At 46.4% G+C, this 23,766-nt stretch overlaps 3 protein-coding genes across 3 annotated transcripts; 1 reads left to right on the top strand and 2 right to left on the bottom strand.

The window, feature by feature from the left end:
• Nucleotides 1-9,984: 9,984 nt before the first annotated feature.
• LOC136443044 (histone H3-like) lies at nucleotides 9,985-11,696 on the bottom strand. Its single transcript, XM_066440096.1, has 2 exons — nucleotides 11,335-11,696; nucleotides 9,985-10,057 (listed from the first exon to the last, which is right to left on the bottom strand). Exons 1-2 carry the CDS (start codon nucleotides 11,694-11,696, stop codon nucleotides 9,985-9,987), a joined length of 435 nt encoding a protein of 144 aa, XP_066296193.1.
• Nucleotides 11,697-11,718: 22 nt separating this feature from the next.
• Nucleotides 11,719-14,081, top strand: LOC136444117 (zinc finger protein 722-like). The gene is made up of 2 exons (XM_066441620.1): nucleotides 11,719-12,214; nucleotides 13,070-14,081. The coding sequence occupies exon 2, from the start codon at nucleotides 13,077-13,079 to the stop codon at nucleotides 13,572-13,574; it is 498 nt and encodes a 165-aa protein (XP_066297717.1). The 5' UTR covers nucleotides 11,719-12,214; nucleotides 13,070-13,076; the 3' UTR covers nucleotides 13,575-14,081.
• Nucleotides 14,082-16,319: 2,238 nt separating this feature from the next.
• LOC136443043 (involucrin-like) lies at nucleotides 16,320-18,968 on the bottom strand. Its single transcript, XM_066440095.1, has 3 exons — nucleotides 18,462-18,968; nucleotides 16,863-17,870; nucleotides 16,320-16,460 (listed from the first exon to the last, which is right to left on the bottom strand). Exons 1-3 carry the CDS (start codon nucleotides 18,966-18,968, stop codon nucleotides 16,320-16,322), a joined length of 1,656 nt encoding a protein of 551 aa, XP_066296192.1.
• Nucleotides 18,969-23,766: the final 4,798 nt, after the last annotated feature.

The raw sequence follows: 23,766 nt of genomic DNA, 5'->3' as shown, positions 1-23,766 counted from the left end.
TTACCGTCCATCCGGTGGTGTCGCTAGGTTCTGCGACGGTAGTGAACCCATCCCAAGGACTGTCTGGCCGGATCCCCAAACCGTGGAGATAAGCGCTTTCCCGCCCATCCACCCGCCCGACAAGCAGAAGACGGAAAAGCACTTCAGATATTGCTATGGTAGTTACTTCCAGACGGGAGTGCCCTTGCGTGGTGTCCACGTTGGCCGCGTGAATTGGCTTTGTCAGGTCGGTCAGGGTTCTGTGGGCGAACCGATGGAGGACAGTTGAATGGACCGGTATGATGACTGGTATAGGGCCGGAAAGTTCCCGCCTCAGCGTCGCCACCAGATATTTCACCTGTTCTGTGGCAGCTTCACTTGATAAATCCTCACCATCACATGTCAGCACCACTTCAAAACGTGCATACGTAGCAGGGTTTAAATCCATTGTTATCTCTTCGAGACTGGCTTGTACCGTCCCATCTAGGGCCGTTTGTACAAAGTCGTGTGTGGACTTTGTGGCCTTGTGGAGTGCAAGACCTGAGGCCGCTGCTAAGGTGACTGGAAGCCCGTTTGTCAGTGCTTTCGTCCAACCGCTTGACATTTTTGAAGACAGCGGGTTGTATGCTTGGGCGTAGGTGAGATCAAATGTATCGGTTGTCATCGCGCGGGACAGAGCTGCTGCAGGTTTTCTGTCTTTTCTAGTCGTGATGTTGATGACGTCATCCATACCCATTACGTTGTACTTTTGCCAGTTCTGGTTGAACAAGCTGACGCGTAAGTTTCGGTGCCAAAGCGTGGACACGGCACGATCCTGCAAGCCGACTGACACACCTATATGCAGGGCTGATGTTCCCACGAATTCTTTTCGAATTCTTAGGTCGGCGAGGGTCTTAAGCGGATTGACATTAGGAGTGGCATTGACCTCATCAAGCTGAGCGGCATCATTCGCGGTGTTATGTGGCATTTTCTGGCCGAAGCACTCAAGAACTATCCTTACGGCGAAGGGGCACATCTCTCCGTCTCCAGCCGTCAGTTGCGCCAGGGCGCTGTCAAACGCCATGGCGAATTGCAACCAGTCAGCCTTGTACACCCTGAGAGGGATACCGGTGTTAAGTTTCTGTCTCGCTAAGTTATGGAGAAGGGTGTTCGATGTGGGTGCCAGTCTCCGTAGTTCATCCCATGTCCGTTTCAACAAACTCTCGGCACGCTGCGACAGCCAGTTTCCCAGGGTAGAGGAGCCGAGTTCGTCGTAGAAATCTGAGGCGGCTTGGGAGTCTGCATCCCATCTTAAAGATGCGCACAGCAATATATTGGTTCCACATAATGACTAACAAAGAAATGCACCGGGAACATCCCTTCCATACTTTTGAAGTTGAACAGACCTGTAGATCCAGGACGGCGTCATTTTTTCCACCAGTTTTCTGCAGCATTTTGGCTTCCACCTTGTTGCAACAAACACGTCTGATGGAGGGCGAATTGCCTGGAGGGAATTCAGCTCTAGTGTAATGCCGTCGGTGTCTGTCTGAAGCCGAAGGGACGCTGGTTCGGGTGAAATCGCCTCCAAATCTCCTTCCAAGCATTGATGAAGTGAATGGTTTTGTAGGAGACCGTCGTTCGCTCGGACAGCATCGTCGTAATGCCTGCATAAGAGACAAAAGGCACAAAATCATGTTTTAGACGAACTGTGAAATCAGCAAATAACGTAGCCTGGTCACCAGTCTCTACGGATCGGCTTAGGCGTGTTTTACCGGGCCCAGTCTGATATCAAAATTGACCCGTTTCTGTCGGATCGTCTTCTTATAGAGTTTCGCAGCCACCGTAGTTTTGCCGCCACCGTAGAGACTGGGACCGAGTGATTACGGCCCCGATCCCATGCACCCAATGGGAACAGAGTAGACTGATCTAATTATTCCGCTGAGCTCTGATTGGTGCGCAATGTTAGCGCGCGTGTCAGCTGTTCGGTCCCGCTGCTCATTACCATATCTAACATGGCCGCCATCTAAGACGACGAGAGCGTTGCACAAGGCTGCAGAACAATTTACTTCCAAGGCTCTCTTGTTGCTAAGCTAATTCAATCCAAGGCCGTAAACCAACACCCCGAGCGGGCTAAGCTCTCTGGGCGGGCGGGGGTCACTCCCAGGGCCGTAGAGATATCGGTGAGCCGCCGATGCCATGGTATGGTTTCCAGGCTACAAATAACGGCGATCGATGTTATTTTAGGAAGTACTGAAGTGTTGATGAAAAGTTGTTATTCTCTATCATTTTTTTTTCAATTCTAGAGGTCCTTTTCCTTGTAATCAAAATGAAAATTGTTTCTTTGATAATACAGCCGTGAAGTTATGTTAAAACGGCCCCGCACACCGCAATACATTGTACTTCTATTTTTGCGTGACTGTATCCAGTAAAACTGTGAATTTCTGATAAGTTCCTGACGGGCTGTTGAACGCGCGCCACGCATCGTATATGTTTACACCGTGTGCCTTGTACTTTTCTAGCCTTTCTTTATATCGCTTCGCCCGACGATAGTTTAGACTTCCTTTGGATGAAAACTCACACATCCGGCACGCCATGCCGAGAGTTCTATGCTGTTTTCTTTTCCTTCGGCGAGAGACAGTAGTCCGTTCCATCACTCCGGGCGTCAAGACTCCTTACAAGAAAGCTTGTTACGGGAGTATATCACCGTATATCTTTTCGATTTTAAGTTCATTGCGGAATCGTACCGCGACGGCGTTGCTAAGAAAACGCTTGTCGCACAATAGTTAGATGAAATTTCATCCGACTTTCACAGCTGCGTTAAACCCGATTGGCGGCCTTTTTACTTAAATTGCGTTATATGAACTAGAAGGGAATGCCCTGTGCTCTCGATACGAGGCATTTTTGTGTTTCTTACAACGATTTTAGCTAGTTACTTGATCATATTTTGAACACAGTAAGATTCGGAGGATGGCGGTGCCGTAAAGAGTTAAATTCTTGACGATTTTCAGATTGGGGGCATTTGCATTTCGCCCTCGATTCAATATTAGATTAATACTGAGTCAGAATCGTAGAGTCCTCGACTATAACTGTTGTAAAAGTCTTGTTGGTTTGAAATCTGGTCTGTTTGTCCATGTCTCCCGGGGTCAGCTTCCCGGCTGTTTTTCGCCCAAAGGTTGCGAGGCGTCGGTGCACTTGATTCCAGTGCAGTCCAATTTTAAACACAAGTTACGGCTCTTATATACCTTCCCAGTATTGTCAAAGGATACCTACAGAAACAAACTACCTGGAGACGGACTGAATTAGTAAATGCTATCTTAGTCTGGCGGTGCGGGTCCGGTGTGCGCATGGTGGAACGGGAGTTGACGCCGGTGTTGTGCATTCTTTTTTGGAACTAAAACGATGCCTCTGATGAGGTGACCTCGCGCGGTTTAGAAGGAAGCCCACAGCGGCCTCAAAATTCAGAATAAGTTATATACCACCAGAGAGAAGAGACTTTGGTCTATTCTACGCGCTAAATTTCCTTTTGTTGTGATATCGGGGAAAACGCATGGCGAAGTTCTCACTAAAATCAACTGATTTCAGGTCATGTTATCAAATAGGTGCAGGTACAGGTTGAAAATAGGTCTAAAAATCTGTAGGAGGAAAATGGGAAGCTTGAAAATTATAGATTCAGTTCTACGTTGCAAGTAAATGTCCAGAGTAGATAATCACTAAAACGTCAAACTAGACGCGTTCTATTCTGGACTCAAAATTATGACATGGCTTTTGCGCGGATTGCGGGCATCTGCGTTTCGCCCTCGAAATCTATGACAAGTCATATGCCGACAGAAACTACAGAGTTTGCTCTTTGGTACATACTAGATTTCCTGTTGGTTTGAAATCTACAACAGGTTTAAAACAAGATGGGAAATTACACGAAAATCACCTGATTTCGGGTCGTATTATTGACAGGAAAGCGATAAATCTAAAGAAGCAACAAGTGAGGCTGAAATGATAAACATAACGTAAAAACAGGAAGATATACGGTTATATCCTCCAGAGACAAGCTTTCTTGTAAGGGGTGTTGACGCCCGGAGTCATGGAACGGACTACTTTCTCTCGCGGAAGGAAAATAAAACTGCCTTGAACTCTTGACGTGGCTTGGCGGCTGAGGTCTGTACTTTTAGGTGGTATATAATTCATTATCAATTTCGAGTGTGAAATGGCCTTCCTACAAAATCGCGCGGGGCCACTTTATCAGAGGCGTCGTTTTTATTCTAAAAATGAACGCGTCAGCACCGGCGTCCATACCCGTTCCACAGAGCGCACGCCAGGCCCGCACCGCTATCTTTATGTACCAGTAACCTTAAAAATAAGATAGCCATTGCGAATTTTGTCCGACTACACGCATCTAGTTGCTGTAGGCCCTCTTTTGACAATACTGGAGAGGCATTTCCGTACCGCAACTTTTTGTCAAAGGTCGACTGCACCAAAATCAACTACACCAACGCCTTGAAACATTTTGGCGTAAAACAGTTGAGAAGGTGACCTCAGTAGAAATGGAATTACAAACACTTCCAGATTTCAAACCAACAAGATTTTAAGAAGTTATACTAGAAGATTGAACGATTCCGGAGCGGAGCGATTCGAACTGCATAGAAAACCTGTTCGGTTAAGCACATGGCGTGCCGGCTGGGCAAAAAAGCGGCAAAATGTAGGGGTTAGGGATTTGGCAGAATTTCGGCGGCTTAAGCTTCTTACGACGATTTTTTGAAATACCAAGAGCTAAAGTACGTCAGTGAAAATTGAGTGTTTTCGTTTTGTGCCGTAATATCTTAACGCTCCGTCGGATGATATTACAAAAACAAAAACGTGAATTTGGCAGAAATTCGGCGGGTTCTTTCGACGATTTTTTGAAATACCAAAACGTAAAGTACATCAGTGAAGATTGAGTGTTTTCACATTATGCCGTAGTATCTTAACGCTCCGTCGGATGTTAGTACAAAACGTGAAAATGCAGATTGACAAAATGCTTTCATACCTTTTCTCGAAGGGGCCTTCGTTGGACGAGTCGTCCATCAGACAGGTGGTTTGGAGCCGGTGTCTGGACGCACACTGTGCATATTTCGGTATGCGACTGGTTTTTAAGGCTGACGTTAGAATAGCCCTCAGACTTGCCGGCGCCACATTAACGATGCATTTGCTAGATTCCCACGAGGAGGCGATATCTGCAGTAGAACAATATAACGGATAATTTGCATTGGAATGCATTAATTCGCAATTCTCACATCGTTAGCGGCTAAAACAAAACCTTTCACATCTTGATGTCAGACGGGAAAAACAAAGCTAGGCCTTCCCACAGTCCGGACGGATAGGTATGCATGTGCACATTTCACCATAGAACTTACACGTATTGAATAAAGAAAAAAGAGATGGTACAAGCTTCCAGCGTTTCCTTTATAATTAATGTACGGGAGACTACAAGAGTAACGCTGGGCAGTTTGCGGGCAAGTAAAGTATGAAAAGAAACGCAGAAAACATAACGAGTACTAACGGCCTCATTTTCCGTTCCTGCAGACAGCCTGGTCGGGACCCGGTTCGGAAATGCGGCCACAGCCGGCCAAATACCTGTACGCTTTAGGCTAATAGTGAATATAATGATCTGGCTAATGGCTAATCTGTAGAAAGTGAAAGCCTTACAATAACGCAGGAATCATAGCGTGAACGATAGAGATCTTTGTGCAGATTTTGGAGGGCCGGTATATTCGATTCTGGGTGTGCTACATGAACATGTGGACGTCGAAATGATGATCCAGTGCAAGTACAAGTACCGTGAATGTAACGTTAGGGTGTTCAGCCCTCAGAGATATCATCGCCAGGAGGAAGTCTGTGGATGAGTTAAAGATGATCAGTGTGTACGATCTCTCCCACAAGGTGATGCCGAATAGACTGATGGAGAAGTCGGCATTCAATTCAAAGAAATCTACTTCGAGTGAGTTGATGACATCGCTATGTAGGCCTAGGTTGTTGGCTGATATCAATAACGAAATCAGCCAGCCCTGCCCGCTCGCAGAGATAATATCCTCGAGGTAAAACATCTAGGATCGAAAGTGCCACTGAAACAACCATGCCATAACGACAGATTTGAGTTCCTTGGGGCGTGGCCAAAATTGAGCGTATGGGAGAGGGCGGGGTCAGCGGCGCGCCGTAATGTCGGAGATAGAGACTTGAGAATGTATGCATGTACACATTTCACCGTACAGAACTTACACGTATTGAATAAACGAGCAAAGGCGGAAATTGTAGAAAATATCAGTTTGTGTACAAGCTTCCTACGTCTTCTTTATATGTGACGGTCTCTGCTAATGCATCGGCCGGACTGTTTTGCGTGAATGAAAATTAACACAATTCATATCAATAGTATACACAAATGATTTATTATTGAAACTTTTCGTTTGCGTTTTGTTTTATTTTTACATCATACTTTTCGTTCCCGCAAAATGCCGGGCCGGGCCGCGGGTTGGGAATAGTGACCTTAGCATACAGAGGTTAGTAATGCTAGGGTCACATTTGGTAACCGGGGCCCGACCGGGCTATTTGTGGAAACGAAAAATCAAAGTGTGTGTCCATACATTTGCACAAGCTACGCTCTTGAATAATTTTGGGTACGTTTTGTGTTTTTGTTGTCTTTTATATCATACTTTTCGTTCCCAAAGACTGCCCGGCCGGTCCCCGGTTTGGAAATGTGACCCTAGCATGAGCAGGGAGCAGCAAACAAGCGGTACGACGAGGGGAACGGTAAAAGCTAAACAATTGCGTCTCCAAAAAAGCCCGTTGAGAAGGGGTCGTGTGTTCCTCCTTCTAGCCTATCTTTACATCGCTTCGCCTGGCGCCTACATTTTAACGTTTCTGTGGATTTTCATTTGGCGAAAATATAAAATATTGCTGAGCGAAGTCTATGTAATGCTACACACAAAGTAAAACCCTAACAATAGCAGCGTGAACGATATATCCTTTTGGCGGATGTGGGTGGCCCTGAGAAGGGCCGGTTTGTTAGATCCGATCCGAGCGCCGTCCAAGTCTTCAAAATGATGAGCCAGGCCCGAGTACCATGAAGGCAACATTAGGGTGAGAGGTTTTCAGAGTTGTGATGGTCTATTGAAAGTCGAGGATCGTGTAAAAGATGATCACAGCGTACGATTTCTGCCAAATGGTGACGTCAAATAGGGGGATGGTGAAATCAGCGTCCATTTGAACGAGATCCATTTCTAGTTCATACAGTAGCTGAGGTAAGCCTGGTGTGTCCGCTCTTATCAAAATCGACCCCATCCAATCTCCCTGCTCAGCCGGCTGGATAAATTCTATGTTCATCTTGGACGGCCAGAAGACGATACTGGAATTCATGGGGGAGGAGCGCGTGTTTTCCGAACTTACGTGGTAACGGATTCAACCAATCAGCGCGTACAGCCAATCAGAGAATACAGAATTCCACAGCCAATCAGATTGGATGCCGCAAAAATTCGTGCATCTACTTGAAACGGAAAGGAGAAACACTTCTCTGACTCGCAACGAGCACTTAGGTGAACCCCAGTATGTCAACTGCGGGAAGCTCTCCCTCGCGAAAGAAGCGGCGACTCGGCGGCAAGACATTAGAGGACCGCCGCTACAAGGGCAAGCTGCGCTGGCTGCATATGTCGTCCATGTATGTCGCCGCCTCCTACACACATCTGCCTTATCCGATCTCAGCACTCTTGGCCTCGCAAGAAAGAATGGACACCGCCCAAAAGCTGCGTTTCTTTCGCCTTTTCAAAGAGTACGTTGCCGTTTTCAAAACGCCTTTACCCCTTCCTATGGCGAAAGCTTTACAAGACGTCAAGACAGCTGACAAGCCTCCCATGCGCGTGACCCCGAAAATAATCAAACTCAAACTCGACCTCTTCCCAAGAAACATCATACTCAAGCCGTCCCGCCGTGGAAACAAAAACTGTGCCTAGGCATTGGTTAAAGACAGAAAACAGGCCCTTTTCAGGGCCACCCACTACTATAAAGAAAGGACTGTCTCTTTCACTTTCTCCACCTGTCATAGAGATGTGACTAAATAAACAACGATGTATCAGGGTCACTTGTTTCTTTTCCGTGGCTGTCGATATGGTAAACTATATCCTACCATGTTGCGATAATAACGCCCTGAGATTAAACAAGTAAAATCCCCTTTTTAGTGAATATTTCTTCTACAATAGTTCTTCTACAACTAGTGTACGAAAAAAAGGAACTTGAATAAATATTCAAAGCAAGCGTTAGTTACTCTTTGCTGATATTTCTCACCTCACAAGGGAAACAGTGATCTGAAACACAGATAAGGCAAATTCCTGTGAACAGGTTTCGGCTTCGTCACAGACATTCCTGGAAAGATTAATCCATTTCTTCTACTGTGAACAGGTTGAGGCTTGACGCCACGCCAGACATTCCCGCCAAGATTATCCCCTTTCATCTCACGACAAAAGCAGGTTTCGAGATTGTTTGCTGTCCGACAAAAAGATGGAGGTCGGAGACAGGTCGTCACAGAATTACCTGCGAGGGACGGCGAGGCGAAATGCTTGGGCCTATAAAGAGCTACTTTTGCCTGGAGACACGGCAGGGGATATTTCATCTCACGCTTGTCCCTGCCAAAGAAATGGAGAAGACAAGAATGTTGAGAAGTCGGCAAGGCCACGGGCAGGAGTAAAGTCTCGAAGTGTTTGGGAATTTTTAGATGAGCTTCTATCGCCTAACTAAAATTCTTGGACATTTTCAGGGACGCAAACTTTATGCTTCATGCAACCTGTCAGGACAAGACTAGGATTTAAACCCGTGTTATCTCTACCAAAAACCCCGGCCCTTTTCAGGGCCACCAAACTACCCCAAAACGGACTGTGTTCGTGTCACTTTTCTTCACTTTGCACATTCAAACATTGTATGACAAAGGACGATGACCGGTAGTTATGTTCTCATACTAAAACTATTCCGAAACTCGCAGACCTTGTTATTCTGTTTGAGACCTTGTTAATCTGTTTTGTTGATAAGAGCGTTGGTAAGAACGCTTTAAAACGGAACTCTTGTTCGACTATGGCGAGAGACAAGGCGCCGATTTCCTTCGTAACTCTCAAACCTTGCGCCCGTCCGTAGACTGATACTGAAGAACCAGCCCTTTGAAACCCCGGCCCTTTTCAGGGCCACCCACATCCTAAAGAAAGAATTATATCGCTCACACATTCACATTCGTAATGAATACATCTGTTATGACCAAACAAGTGGAAATGAATAAATGCTGATATCTGTATTAATGGTATACGGTGGTACAGGTGTGTGTGGTTTTTTTTTACTGAGACGAGCGAAAGAAAGGCAGTGCCCTTCGTTCGCCTATAGCTAAGTATAGCGACCTTCTCTACCTCCGGGTGCAAAATTAGACACAGGCGGAAGAGGTTTCCGTCTGCCCCGAAGACGGATTGGCCGACTATACGGTGCCACAGGCCTCAGTAGAGCGCTTCCTTTTCCTTAGCTCGTTTCGGGATAGAAACCACTTGTACCTCTCTATACCACTTAAACCATGGGCCACACAAGAGCGCTGCCTTTCTTTCGCTCGCGTCAGCATAGGCTGTAGGCCTCGGACACACACACACGCACACACAGGCACACACGCACACACACCGTTGTCGTCCAGAAGTTTGACCACACTTGTGAGACATTGCTTACTAGTGTATGTTTATGGCGTTTTGACTGGAAAAGGAACGCCGATCGACGGCCAATTCATTGTTCTACGTGTTCTAAGGAACGTCACAGACGACAGTTGTTCCAGAAGGCAAGGGGCGCAAGTTTCTTGTTGCGTCAGCTTTGTTTGGTGTAATAAGAACGTGTGCAGACTTTTATTACGTCAAAATTCACTTCTTTGTTTTCTTTCATGATCATCCTGTTGTTTTTGTTGTTGTTGTTGTGTTCCAGGACATAAGTTCTGTACTGTCTTATGTCGCCTGCGATCCCAGGTTTTTTGGCGTGTGCGTTGTGTGTAGTCTAGTCGCTGACGGCGTGCTTGGCCAACTCGCCCGGCAGCAGGAGTCGCACGGCGGTCTGGATCTCGCGGCTGCTGATGGTGGAGCGCTTGTTGTAGTGAGCCAGTCGAGAAGCTTCGTATTGAGCACCTTGTAGATGTAGACGCCGAAGGTTTCCCTTCTCTTTCTCCGCGCGTCTTGTCCCCTGCGGGCCTGGCCTTGCCGGCTTTTTTGGCGGCTTTTCCGCTTGTCGTCTCGGCCAGGCCTTTATATGGGAGAACAATGCAAATTTGGGGATTGTCTAGTCTAAGGTGCGGACGTGGTAGAACTTCTTCTCACCGAGAGTGAGCTCTCTCTATTGGTTCGCTGGCGGAAGCCGTGAATCCATCGGTGGGGTATAAATTGTTTGGACAGGAGATAATGCCTCTTCATTCCCTCATTCTTTCTGCCGTTTGACGTAAATCAATCGACTACTACAAGATGTCTGGACGTGGCGAAGGTGGCAAGGCACGCGCAAAGGCAAAGAGCCGTTCTTCCCGGGCGGGTCTCCAGTTCCCGGTCGGTCGGGTGCAAGGGAAACCCACGCGCGGCGCGTGGGTGCCGGCGCACCGGTGTACCTGGCGGCCGTGCTGGAGTACCTGACGGCCGAGGTCCTGGAGCTGGCCGGTAACGCTGCCCGCGACAACAAGAAGACCAGAATCATCCCCCGTCACCTTCAACTGGTCGTCCGCAACGACGAGGAGTTGAACAAGCTTCTTGGCGGCGTGACCATCGCACAGGGCGGCGTTCTGCCCAACATCCACGCCGTGCTTCTGCCCAAGAAGACCAGCAAGGCTCAGTAATTAAAGAAACTGAACCCCGGCCCTTTTCAGGGCCACCCACATCCTCTCGAAAGAACTGTGTTCTCTTCACACTGAATCAAGTGACTGCACAATGCAGATATACGAATGAAAATACCCAAATACGACATATCCCAGTCCAAGATAGCTGACAGACAATTATCGCTATGCGTGAGCAAGACCGATCATACAAGTACAAGAAATGACCGCAATACGGTGTCGTTTAATGCTAGCTGACCTATATGTATATTATACGTGTGTACAGGTTATGTGTTCGCGACCGGATGCACGCGTTCACATAACATTCTCTAACGTTGATAAAGTCATTACACTGTCGGCTGAATTGATTTGCGTGTACAGGTATAAGTTGTGTGTGTGTGTGTGTGTGTGGGGGGGGGGTGATGTGCGAGTGGTGTGTAATTGTATTTCTGGCGCAACAACTGCGTCTGTTTAAAGAAAGGTGGAAGGATATAGATCTTTCTGGGATATGTGGGTGGCCCTGAAAAGGGCCTGGGTTGTTGATGTCCTTGGGCATGATGGTGACGCGCTTGGCGTGGATGGCGCACAGGTTGGTGTCCTCGAAGACACCGACCAGGCAGGCCTCGCCGGCTTCCTGCAGGGCCATGACCGCCGAGCTCTGGAAGCGCAGGTCCGTCTTGAAGTCTTGGGCGATTTCTCGCACCAGGCGCTGGAAGGGCAGCTTGCGGGTGAGCAGCTCGGTGGACTTCTGGTAGCGGCGGATCTCCCTCAGGGCGACGGTGCCGGGCCTGTAGCGGTGAGGCTTCTTGACGCCGCCATTAGCAGGGGCGCTCTTGCGCGCGGCCTTGGTTGCCAGCTGCTTCCTTGGGGCTTTGCCACCGGTGGACTTACGGGCGGTCTGCTTGGTACGTGCCATGTCGAACGAACGGATGAACTTCGTCTACGCTCAAGTGCAAGACATTAAAAGTAGTCGTCGAGCGGTGGAGAGTGAATTTATGAGACCCGCTAATCAGATGCCCGCAAATTACAATTGGTGGGCGCCCGGACGTCTGATTGGTTCCCTGGCCGAAATCTGACGTTGCGATTGGTCAGTGCACAGAGATGCGCTTGAGGGCGGCGTTTGCTGTTGATCAGTTGATACAAAAGAAGTTGTAATATTCAATTAGCGCAATGAGATCTGCACGCGCTGGGACTAATTACATAATCACTGGTCATCATGATTTGTCAGACAACTGTTTGATTATGTAACAATAGCATTGTTGATATAGCTAATTCCACTTTCACGGATAAACAAAGGGCCCGCCTCTACATAAAATGGTCGTTGGAGGTCGTAGTCGACAGTACCTGATTCGATTTCAAACGATTCGGAACGTTTTCTAGCCGTCTTCAAATAGCCAAGTTTTTTTTCATCTCGTCATCTGCTCGTCTGATCTGGTAAGTACTTTCAATGTCTACTTTATCGCTATTTAGTGCTACGCCAGATAGTGTGCCTAACTTATTACGTTGGTGATGAAGTTTGGTAAATGTAAACTAGAGGTCCACAAACACATTATCTTCGCCAAATAATCAAGGCTTATTATGGAAAGTGATTTATATTTACGTGCCTATCACCCACTGCAAATTTGATCATGCACCATACCATTTGGACGTTATGATTGGGCGAATGAGTCCAGTTAAGATAGGGTTAAAAATCATTTGGTGGTACAGGACTAGTATATGTGCAGAGTGTGCTGATATATGTTATAACTGGTCATGAAAAATATGAGTAGGTTGATATTATTTGGCCACAAAGGTTCGATATGGCAGTGTTGAAAGTTGAAAGTGATTATGAAATAGTACAGTCAATACATATGAATAGAATAAATCTGGCACGTTTTTAGGTGTTTCTAGTCAGGCTTTCAATTTTGTCCCTATTTCGTTATGTCGCCAACCGTGTTGAACAACAATGCTTAAACTGAACGCGTCAAAAACCAGCAGGACCCACACCTCTGCTTGGAGAGGAGTTTATTTATTTGACCTACATGTACGTTTATGCAAGGCTATCTGTTTACATGACCTGACACTGTCCCATGTCCCATTGAAAGGCAGTTGGTTAACAAACTTTCCTTACTAATTATGCAAATTAGCTCCTTATTGCAAGATAATAAGGCTTGAAGTGTGCTATATTCTAGCCTTGACCGGAAAACTTTTTTCTGTGAAATAACGTGTACCATGTTGTGAAAAAACTTTGTGCTATGTAGTAATGCCTACCTGATCGCTTTCAATAACAAACTTCTGAATCTATTCCAGGTCAACAATGTTCGTTTGCGAGCATTGTGGATTCTCCACTCCAAGGATGTACAACCTGAGGGTCCACATACGAAACCACACGGGTGAGACCCCGTACCGCTGCAAGGATTGCGGCAAGCAGTTCAGCACGGCGTCTTCCTACATCTATCACAAGAGGACGCACAGCGGCGAGAAACCCTACCATTGCGATGCGTGCGGGTCGCACTTTAGAGACCTCAGTGCAATAACAAAGCACATGCGGACTCACACGGGGGAAAAACCTTACGTGTGCCAGGAATGTGACCGAGCCTTCGCAGTTAAAGGCAACCTTTCGCGGCACTTTCGTACTCACACTGGGGAGAAACCTTACACATGTGAGGAGTGCGGCAGGAGCTTTGCAACCTTAGGAGCATTGGAGGTGCACATGAGACTACACACCGGAGAGAAGCCCTACAGATGTGAGAAGTGCGGCAAGCAGTTCAGACACGGTGGCAGTCTCCACCGGCACGCCAAGACTTGCCACTGAATATAGACTGATTGTTTCTTGCAACGTTACTTTATGTTCATTGTTTCACGGTCTCCAGTCGTTCGGTTTGAAATGAAGTACCGGTAGATAGGGAAATATAAGGAACGTTGTAACATTCACAGTAGATCAGAACTACACAGTAGAAGCAAATACATTATATAGCGTGTTTTATTCCTTGAATCTGTTAGCTGAAAACTCCAGTTGTTCCAGAGTTCCAGTTGTTCGGTTTGAAATGAAGTACCGGTAGATAGGGAAATATAAGGAACGTTATAACATTCACAGTAGATCAGAACTACACAGTAGAAGCAAATACATTATATAGCGTGTTTAATTCCTTGAATCTGTTAGCTGAAAAACTCCAGTTGTTCCAGAGTTCCAGTTGTTCGGTTTGAAATGAAGTACCGGTAGATAGGGAAATATAAGGAACGTTGTAACATTCACAGTAGATCAGAACTACACAGTAGAAGCAAATACATTATATAGCGTGTTTTATTCCTTGAGTCTGTTAGCTGAAAAACTCCAGTTGTTCCAGAGTTCCAGTTGTTCGGTTTGAAATAAAGAGTTGTGTTATTTCCAAAATTCCATTTGTCGTGATATTCCTTGCCTATGTCTGATTTGGGAATGTCTAGTCAGATGTAATAAGTGGTGACATGAATGCACAAATTGGTAAGGACCAAATAACAGACTAGTATGTCTAAACACGATATTCCAGAAACGTAAAGGAAAGCTGTGGACATTTTCGTATCCAAATGGCACTAGAGCGCAGTTGGACTACATCCTTGTAAACAGAAAGTGGGTAAACAGTGTAGAGAATTGTGAAGCCTACAACACATTCAGTATCTCAGACCACAGAATAGTGTCAGCTGAAATATGCCTAAGCCTACGTTGAAACGAGAAGCCAGCAACCAAATGCCCTCGCTATGACTGGTCCTCCCTTGCAGATCCAAGTATAAGCTACAAATATAGTGCACTGACATTAAGAAACAGATTTGATGTATTACAAACAGAAAGAGAGACATCAGGCAAAAGTACTAGGGTAAGTCCAAGTGATGTATATGATAACTTCATCAACGCACATAAGGAAGCATCAAAACAATACATACCAACTAAGCCAACAACAAGCCCCCTGGGAAGGGTATCTGTAATAACCGGGGCCCCAAGCGCACGGGGCGCCCCGTGTGGTAGCCCGCAGGGTGGCCTTGGCCACTAACGAACGGCCGCTCTTTCTTGATTTTACCAAGTGAACTATTTGCAAACGGAACTGAGTATCCACAAGGATGAATGAGAGTGCACAAGGGTGTACGAGAATGATGAAGATACAGTAGGATGAATAAGAAGGGTGTACAAGGGTGCATCAGGTACGGGTAGGATGAATGAGAGTGCACAAGGGTGTACGAGAGTGATGCAGAAACAGTAGGATGAATAAGAAGGGTGTACAAGGGTGCATCAGGTACGGGTAGGATGAATGAGAGTGCACAAGGGTGTACGAGAGTGATGCAGAAACAGTAGGATGAATAAGAAGGGTGTACAAGAGTGCATCAGGTATAGGTAGGATGAATGAGAGTGCACAAGGGTGTACGAGAGTGATAAAGAATCAGTAGGATGAATAAGAAGGGTGTACAAGAGTGCATCAGGTACGGGTAGGATGATTGAGAGTGCACAAGGGTGTACGAGAGTGATGCAGAAACAGTAGGAAGAATAAGAAGGGTGTACAAGGGTGCATCAGGTACGGTAGGATGAATGAGAGTGCACAAGGGTGTACGAAAGTGATAAAGAATCAGTAGGATGAATAAGAAGGGTGTACAAGGGTGCATCAGGTATAGGTAGGATGAATGAGAGTGCACAAGGGTGTACGAGAGTGATGCAGAATCAGTAGCGTCATCTATGTAACAGCGACTCGACGACTCAAAGACACAACGGAGCGCGAGAGTACGGAGCAAAGGGGTTTACTAAACAACCATCACGGGAACCATGAAGCGAACAACCACACGAGGCCGGGTGACCTTGTTACATCATAGGTCATAGGACCGTACCAACTATAACACTAACATAGGGTGGCGTGATCTCTTTTCCTCCTTCCTACTTTCTCTCTCTCTTAGTGTCTTCCTAAATTTCCTTCTTTCCTCGTTTTCAATAAACTAAAATAACTCGAGTTATGAAGATACATAATAGAATTGTAACTAAAATAACAGTAATAGGTCCTAGTAACATGCTATTAATAGTTCTGAAATACTGTAATAATGAATCAGTGTTCTTCCATTAACAAATATCTGTTAGCATGATTCACATATTTCTTCTTCAGTTTGTGAAATGGATATTTCCAAAATGACTGGTGTTATACTTATTAAAAATAAACAAACTTCCCACCGCCTACTCCTCTACAAATAAAACAACTATGCTGACAAGAAACTTTCTGCATCTAGATTTGACTTGTTCTGTCTTCTTTTCGATAAGTAACTGGAAAATTATTGTGGCTACGGTAACATAACATAATGTCGGTAATGTAACATCTTTCTCAATACAGGTAATACCATAACTCGCTACTGGTCTTGTATGTATTCCTTCTTATCTTTCTTTGTAACTAACTCAAGGTTTCTTCTGTTAATATGAACTCTGTCAAACTGCAAATCAAATCAATTTAGATCTAGTACCTTTGGATATATATGCTGCACATGTAGAGACTGTTTTGTTCTATTTTGACTTAGGAGATAGGTGTGTGACTTGTCCTGTTATACTTTCAGTTCGTTATGGCATAAAGTTCTGTGGGCGTTGAACAGATGGGGGTGGTTCAGGTGGGGGTCTAACTTCTGGGGTGTCAGGAGCTGGTGGAGGAGGGTCAGGTGGAACGGGAGGACGGTCAGGTGGGCTCTGGCATTCTTCCTTCACCTGCGGTGTGTCTCGTGGGGTGTCAGCTTCTGCTGAAGGTGATACTAACTTGGGATGTCTCTTCACCCGTGGGGTGTCAGCTTCTGCTGCTGAAGTCAGGTGTTCTTCTTTTACGTGTGAAGTATCAGCGTCAGCTGGTGAAGTCAGGTGTTCTTCTTTCACGTGTGAAGTATCAGCCTCTGCTGCTGAAGTCAGGTGTTCTTCTTTCACGCGTGACGTATCAGCGTCTGCTGCTGAAGTCAGGTGTTCTTCTTTCACGTATGAAGTGTCAGCGTCTGCTGCTGAAGTCAGGTGTTCTTCTTTCACGTGTGAAGTATTAGCCTCTGCTGCTGAAGTCAGGTGTTTTTCTTTCACGTGTGAAGTATCAGCATCTGCTGGTGAAGTCAGGTGTTCTTCTTTCACGTATGAAGTGTCAGCGTCTGCTGCTGAAGTCAGGTGTTCTTCTTTCACGTGTGAGGTATCAGCTTCTGCTGCTGAATTCAGGTGTTTTTCTTTCACGTGTGAAGTATTAGCCTCTGCTGGTGAAGTCAGGTGTTCTTCTTTCACGTGTGAGGTATCAGCGTCTACTGCTGAAGTCAGGTGTTTTTCTTTCACGTGTGAAGTATTGGCCTCTGCTGGTGAAGTCAGGTGTTCTTCTTTCACGTGTGACGTATCAGCGTCTACTGCTGAAGTCAGGTGTTTTTCTTTCACGTGTGAAGTATTAGCCTCTGCTGATGATGACAGGTGCTTTTCCTTCATCAGTGGTATGTCAGCCTCTGCAGAAGGGGACAGGTGTTTTTCCTGCACTTGTGGTGTGTCAGCCTTTTCTGATGCTGACAGGTGGTCTTCTTTCACGTGTGGGGTGTCAGTTTCTGCTACTGATGACAGGAGCTTTTCTTTCAACGCTAGTGTGTCAGCGTCTGCTGATAGTGACAGGTATTCTTCCTGCATCTGGGGTGTGTCAGCCTTTTCTGGTGGCGATAGGTGGTCTTCTTTCACGTGTGGGGTGTCAGCTTCTGCTACTGAAGACAGGTACTTTTCCTTCACCGGTGGTATGTCAGCCTCTGCAGAAGGGGACAGGTGTTCTTCCTGCACCTGGGGAGTGTCAGCCTTTTCTGGTGACGACAGGGGGTTTTCCTTCACGTGTGGGGTATCGGCTTCTGTTACTGATGACAGGTGCTTTTCCTTCACCGGTAGGGTGTTAGCGTCTGCTGATGGTGACAGGTATTCTTCCTGCACCTGTGGGGTATCAGCTTCTGCTATTGAAGACAGAAGCTTTCCCTTCACGTGTAGTGTGTCCGCGTCTGCTGATGGTGACAGGTATTCTTCCTGCACCTGTGGGGTATCAGCTTCTGCTACTGGTGACAGGTGCTTTTCCTTCACCGGTGGTGTGTCCGCGTCTGCTGATGGTGACAGGTATTCTTCCTGCACCTGTGGGGTATCAGCTTCTGCTACTGGTGACAGGTGCTTTTCCTTCACCGGTAGTGTGTTAGCATCTGCTGATGGTGACAGGTGTTCTTCCTGCACCTGTGGGGTATCAGCTTCTGCTACTGATGACAGGTGCTTTTCCTTCACCGATAGTGTGTTAGCATCTGCAGAAGGTGACAGGTGCTCTAGGGTGTGGACCAGTGACCTTGTGTTTGTTTGTTGTTCAGTCACAGCAGGGTTGGTCACAACATGAACTACATGAGTGGTTTGTGGCAGGTGCATGACCTTGGACACTTGAACTTGTACACTGGAACTGTTAGCTGCCCTTCTAGAGCGTGCTAGGTTGTGTTGCGTACGATTTTTGCTGTACGAAATGCTATGAAAACGTGGCTGGGCTTGTATGGTAGACGTGGAATAATCAAAGATGGATCCATCAGGGAGGTGAATATAATGTTTACTGAAGTTTATCATTAAACCGTTGGACTCAAGGAAGGGGCTTCCGGCTATAATCGGATCGACGAGGTCTTCCACTACGATCGCATCAAACTGAAGGGCTACTTTCTTCTTGTAGAACGTAGTACGGCACTCACCTACGGCAGAAAGTCGCCGCCCATCTGCTTGGATTGGAGTAAGATCTGTGTTGTTTGGAGAAATGCACAACCCCAAGCGCCGCGCTTCATCGGCACGAATCATGCTCGACTCTGCCCCCGAATCCAGGAGTATCTTGACCGCCGCTCCCTTGTGGAAGGCTTCAAGGTTCGGTGAAGCACTTGCTTTCACTCCGCGTCCGGATTCTTGCTGGGGAGGGGCGCCCACGTGGCGCGCAAAACTCCTCTTTTTGTCCTCGTCGGGCAAGTACGGACACGCACTGAGGAAGTGATCGAAAACTTGCCGTCCCGCTTGTTCACAAATCGGGCAGATCTTCTTGTCCCTTTTTGGTTCTTGGTTCTTCGGGCGTCGGGGGAGATCTTGGGTTCTCCAGCGCCTGTCAGGATCTTGTTGAGGGCTGGGGTTTTGGTTGAAGTTGTTGTTGTTGGAACGCCAGGTCCCGGATGTTGTTTTCCTTCCCCGCCATTGCTCCTTCTTCGCTGAGGGTTGCATTCTTCGGACGTCTTTCAACGCGTTTTTTTTTCACAGGGTTGCGCGGTATCCAAACTTGTTGGTGCTCTGTGGGCTCTGGATCCCACTGCGTGCCACCACGTCATCTATGTAACAGCGACTCGACGACTCAAAGACACAACGGAGCGCGAGAGTACGGAGCAAAGGGGTTTACTAAACAACCATCACGGGAACCATGAAGCGAACAACCACACGAGGCCGGGTGACCTTGTTACATCATAGGTCATAGGACCGTACCAACTATAACACTAACATAGGGTGGCGTAGGATGAATAAGAAGGGTGTACAAGGGTGCATCAGGTATAGGTAGGATGAATGAGAGTGCACAAGGGTGTACGAGAGTGGTGGAGAATCAGTAGGATGAATAAGAAGGGTGTACAAGGGTGCATCAGGTATAGGTAGGATGGATGAGAGTGCACAAGGGTGTACGAGAGTGATGCAGAAACAGTAGGATGAATAAGAAGGGTGTACAAGGGTGCATCAGGTACGGGTAGGATGAATGAGAGTGCACATTAGGGTGTACGAGAGTGATGCAGAAACAGTAGGATGAATAAGAAGGGTGTACAAGGGTGCATCAGGTACGGGTAGGATGAATGAGAGTGCACAAGGGTGTACGAGAGTGATGCAGAAACAGTAGGATTAATAAGAAGGGTGTACAAGAGTGCATCAGGTATAGGTAGGATGAATGAGAGTGCACAAGGGTGTACGAGAGTGATAAAGAATCAGTAGGATGAATAAGAAGGGTGTACAAGAGTGCATCAGGTACGGGTAGGATGAATGAGAGTGCACAAGGGTGTACGAGAGTGATGCAGAAACAGTAGGAAGAATAAGAAGGGTGTACAAGGGTGCATCAGGTACGGTAGGATGAATGAGAGTGCACAAGGGTGTACGAAAGTGATAAAGAATTAGTAGGATGAATAAGAAGGGTGTACAAGGGTGCATCAGGTATAGGTAGGATGAATGAGAGTGCACAAGGGTGTACGAGAGTGATGCAGAATCAGTAGGATGAATAAGAAGGGTGTACAAGGGTGCATCAGGTATAGGTAGGATGAATGAGAGTGCACAAGGGTGTACGAGAGTGGTGGAGAATCAGTAGGATGAATAAGAAGGGTGTACAAGGGTGCATCAGGTATAGGTAGGATGAATGAGAATGCACAAGGGTGTACGAGAGTGATAAAGAATCAGTAGGATGAATAAGAAGGGTGTACAAGGGTGCATCAGGTATAGGTAGGATGAATGAGAATGCACAAGGGTGTACGAGAGTGATAAAGAATCAGTAGGATGAATAAGAAGGGTGTACAAGGGTGCATCAGGTATAGGTAGGATGAATGAGAGTGCACAAGGGTGTACGAGAGTGATAAAGAATCAGTAGGATGAATAAGAAGGGTGTACAAGGGTGCATCAGGTACGGGTAGGATGAATGAGAGTGCACAAGGGTGTACGAGAGTGATGCAGAATCAGTAGGATGAATAAGAAGGGTGTACAAGGGTGCATCAGGTACGGGTAGGATGAATGAGAGTGCACAAGGGTGTACGAGAGTGATGCAGAAACAGTAGGAAGAATAAGAAGGGTGTACAAGGGTGCATCAGGTATAGGTAGGATGAATGAGAATGCACAAGGGTGTACGAGAGTGATGCAGAAACAGTAGGATGAATAAGAAGGGTGTACAAGGGTGCATCAGGTATGGGTAGGATGAATGAGAGTGCACAAGGGTGTACGAGAGTGATGCAGAAACAGTAGGAAGAATAAGAAGGGTGTACAAGGGTGCATCAGGTACGGTAGGATGAATGAGAGTGCACAAGGGTGTACGAAAGTGATAAAGAATCAGTAGGATGAATAAGAAGGGTGTACAAGGGTGCATCAGGTATAGGTAGGATGAATGAGAGTGCACAAGGGTGTACGAGAGTGATGCAGAATCAGTAGGATGAATAAGAAGGGTGTACAAGGGTGCATCAGGTATAGGTAGGATGAATGAGAGTGCACAAGGGTGTACGAGAGTGGTGGAGAATCAGTAGGATGAATAAGAAGGGTGTACAAGGGTGCATCAGGTATAGGTAGGATGAATGAGAATGCACAAGGGTGTACGAGAGTGATAAAGAATCAGAAGGATGAATAAGAAGGGTGTACAAGGGTGCATCAGGTATAGGTAGGATGAATGAGAGTGCACAAGGGTGTACGAGAGTGATGCAGAATCAGTAGGATGAATAAGAAGGGTGTACAAGGGTGCATCAGGTATAGGTAGGATGAATGAGAGTGCACAAGGGTGTACGAGAGTGGTGGAGAATCAGTAGGATGAATAAGAAGGGTGTACAAGGGTGCATCAGGTATAGGTAGGATGAATGAGAATGCACAAGGGTGTACGAGAGTGATAAAGAATCAGTAGGATGAATAAGAAGGGTGTACAAGGGTGCATCAGGTATAGGTAGGATGAATGAGAATGCACAAGGGTGTACGAGAGTGATAAAGAATCAGTAGGATGAATAAGAAGGGTGTACAAGGGTGCATCAGGTATAGGTAGGATGAATGAGAATGCACAAGGGTGTACGAGAGTGATGCAGAAACAGTAGGATGAATAAGAAGGGTGTACAAGGGTGCATCAGGTATGGGTAGGATGAATGAGAGTGCACAAGGGTGTACGAGAGTGATGCAGAAACAGTAGGAAGAATAAGAAGGGTGTACAAGGGTGCATCAGGTACGGTAGGATGAATGAGAGTGCACAAGGGTGTACGAAAGTGATAAAGAATCAGTAGGATGAATAAGAAGGGTGTACAAGGGTGCATCAGGTATAGGTAGGATGAATGAGAGTGCACAAGGGTGTACGAGAGTGACGCAGAATCAGTAGGATGAATAAGAAGGGTGTACAAGGGTGCATCAGGTATAGGTAGGATGAATGAGAGTGCACAAGGGTGTACGAGAGTGGTGGAGAATCAGTAGGATGAATAAGAAGGGTGTACAAGGGTGCATCAGGTATGGGTAGGATGAATGAGAGTGCACAAGGGTGTACGAGAGTGATGCAGAAACAGTAGGAAGAATAAGAAGGGTGTACAAGGGTGCATCAGGTACGGTAGGATGAATGAGAGTGCACAAGGGTGTACGAAAGTGATAAAGAATCAGTAGGATGAATAAGAAGGGTGTACAAGGGTGCATCAGGTATAGGTAGGATGAATGAGAATGCACAAGGGTGTACGAGAGTGATGCAGAAACAGTAGGATGAATAAGAAGGGTGTACAAGGGTGCATCAGGTATGGGTAGGATGAATGAGAGTGCACAAGGGTGTACGAGAGTGATGCAGAAACAGTAGGAAGAATAAGAAGGGTGTACAAGGGTGCATCAGGTACGGTAGGATGAATGAGAGTGCACAAGGGTGTACGAAAGTGATAAAGAATCAGTAGGATGAATAAGAAGGGTGTACAAGGGTGCATCAGGTATAGGTAGGATGAATGAGAGTGCACAAGGGTGTACGAGAGTGATGCAGAATCAGTAGGATGAATAAGAAGGGTGTACAAGGGTGCATCAGGTATAGGTAGGATGAATGAGAGTGCACAAGGGTGTACGAGAGTGGTGGAGAATCAGTAGGATGAATAAGAAGGGTGTACAAGGGTGCATCAGGTATAGGTAGGATGAATGAGAATGCACAAGGGTGTACGAGAGTGATAAAGAATCAGAAGGATGAATAAGAAGGGTGTACAAGGGTGCATCAGGTATAGGTAGGATGAATGAGAGTGCACAAGGGTGTACGAGAGTGATGCAGAATCAGTAGGATGAATAAGAAGGGTGTACAAGGGTGCATCAGGTATAGGTAGGATGAATGAGAGTGCACAAGGGTGTACGAGAGTGGTGGAGAATCAGTAGGATGAATAAGAAGGGTGTACAAGGGTGCATCAGGTATAGGTAGGATGAATGAGAATGCACAAGGGTGTACGAGAGTGATAAAGAATCAGTAGGATGAATAAGAAGGGTGTACAAGGGTGCATCAGGTATAGGTAGGATGAATGAGAATGCACAAGGGTGTACGAGAGTGATAAAGAATCAGTAGGATGAATAAGAAGGGTGTACAAGGGTGCATCAGGTATAGGTAGGATGAATGAGAGTGCACAAGGGTGTACGAGAGTGATAAAGAATCAGTAGGATGAATAAGAAGGGTGTACAAGGGTGCATCAGGTATAGGTAGGATGAATGAGAGTGCACAAGGGTGTACGAGAGTGATGCAGAATCAGTAGGATGAATAAGAAGGGTGTACAAGGGTGCATCAGGTATAGGTAGGATGAATGAGAGTGCACAAGGGTGTACGAGAGTGATGCAGAAACAGTAGGAAGAATAAGAAGGGTGTACAAGGGTGCATCAGGTATAGGTAGGATGAATGAGAGTGCACAAGGGTGTACGAGAGTGGTGGAGAATCAGTAGGATGAATAAGAAGGGTGTACAAGGGTGCATCAGGTATAGGTAGGATGAATGAGAATGCACAAGGGTGTACGAGAGTGATAAAGAATCAGAAGGATGAATAAGAAGGGTGTACAAGGGTGCATCAGGTATAGGTAGGATGAATGAGAGTGCACAAGGGTGTACGAGAGTGATGCAGAATCAGTAGGATGAATAAGAAGGGTGTACAAGGGTGCATCAGGTATAGGTAGGATGAATGAGAGTGCACAAGGGTGTACGAGAGTGGTGGAGAATCAGTAGGATGAATAAGAAGGGTGTACAAGGGTGCATCAGGTATAGGTAGGATGAATGAGAATGCACAAGGGTGTACGAGAGTGATAAAGAATCAGTAGGATGAATA

The sequence above is a fragment of the Branchiostoma lanceolatum genome, chromosome 10, assembly GCF_035083965.1.
Source record: "Branchiostoma lanceolatum isolate klBraLanc5 chromosome 10, klBraLanc5.hap2, whole genome shotgun sequence".
Lineage (NCBI taxonomy): Eukaryota > Metazoa > Chordata > Leptocardii > Amphioxiformes > Branchiostomatidae > Branchiostoma > Branchiostoma lanceolatum.
This window is presented reverse-complemented; position numbering and strand designations above follow the sequence as displayed.

Bases quoted from the DNA above. Each gene is read 5' to 3' on its own strand.
- LOC136444117 (XM_066441620.1), top strand. From the start codon at position 13,077: ATGTTCGTTTGCGAGCATTGTGGATTCTCCACTCCAAGGATGTACAAC.
- LOC136443044 (XM_066440096.1), bottom strand. From the start codon at position 11,696: ATGGCACGTACCAAGCAGACCGCCCGTAAGTCCACCGGTGGCAAAGCC. The intron at 10,058-11,334 runs GCCCAAGGACAT...CTCCACCATCAG, and splicing joins GCCAAGCGCGTCACCATCAT to CAGCCGCGAGATCCAGACCG.
- LOC136443043 (XM_066440095.1), bottom strand. From the start codon at position 18,968: ATGCAACCCTCAGCGAAGAAGGAGCAATGGCGGGGAAGGAAAACAACA. The intron at 17,871-18,461 runs GTAGGTGAGTGC...GATACCCCACAG, and splicing joins ATGGGCGGCGACTTTCTGCC to GTGCAGGAAGAATACCTGTC. The intron at 16,461-16,862 runs GTGAAAGAAGAA...GACACACCGCAG, and splicing joins CAGACGCTGACACTTCATAC to GTGAAGGAAGAATGCCAGAG.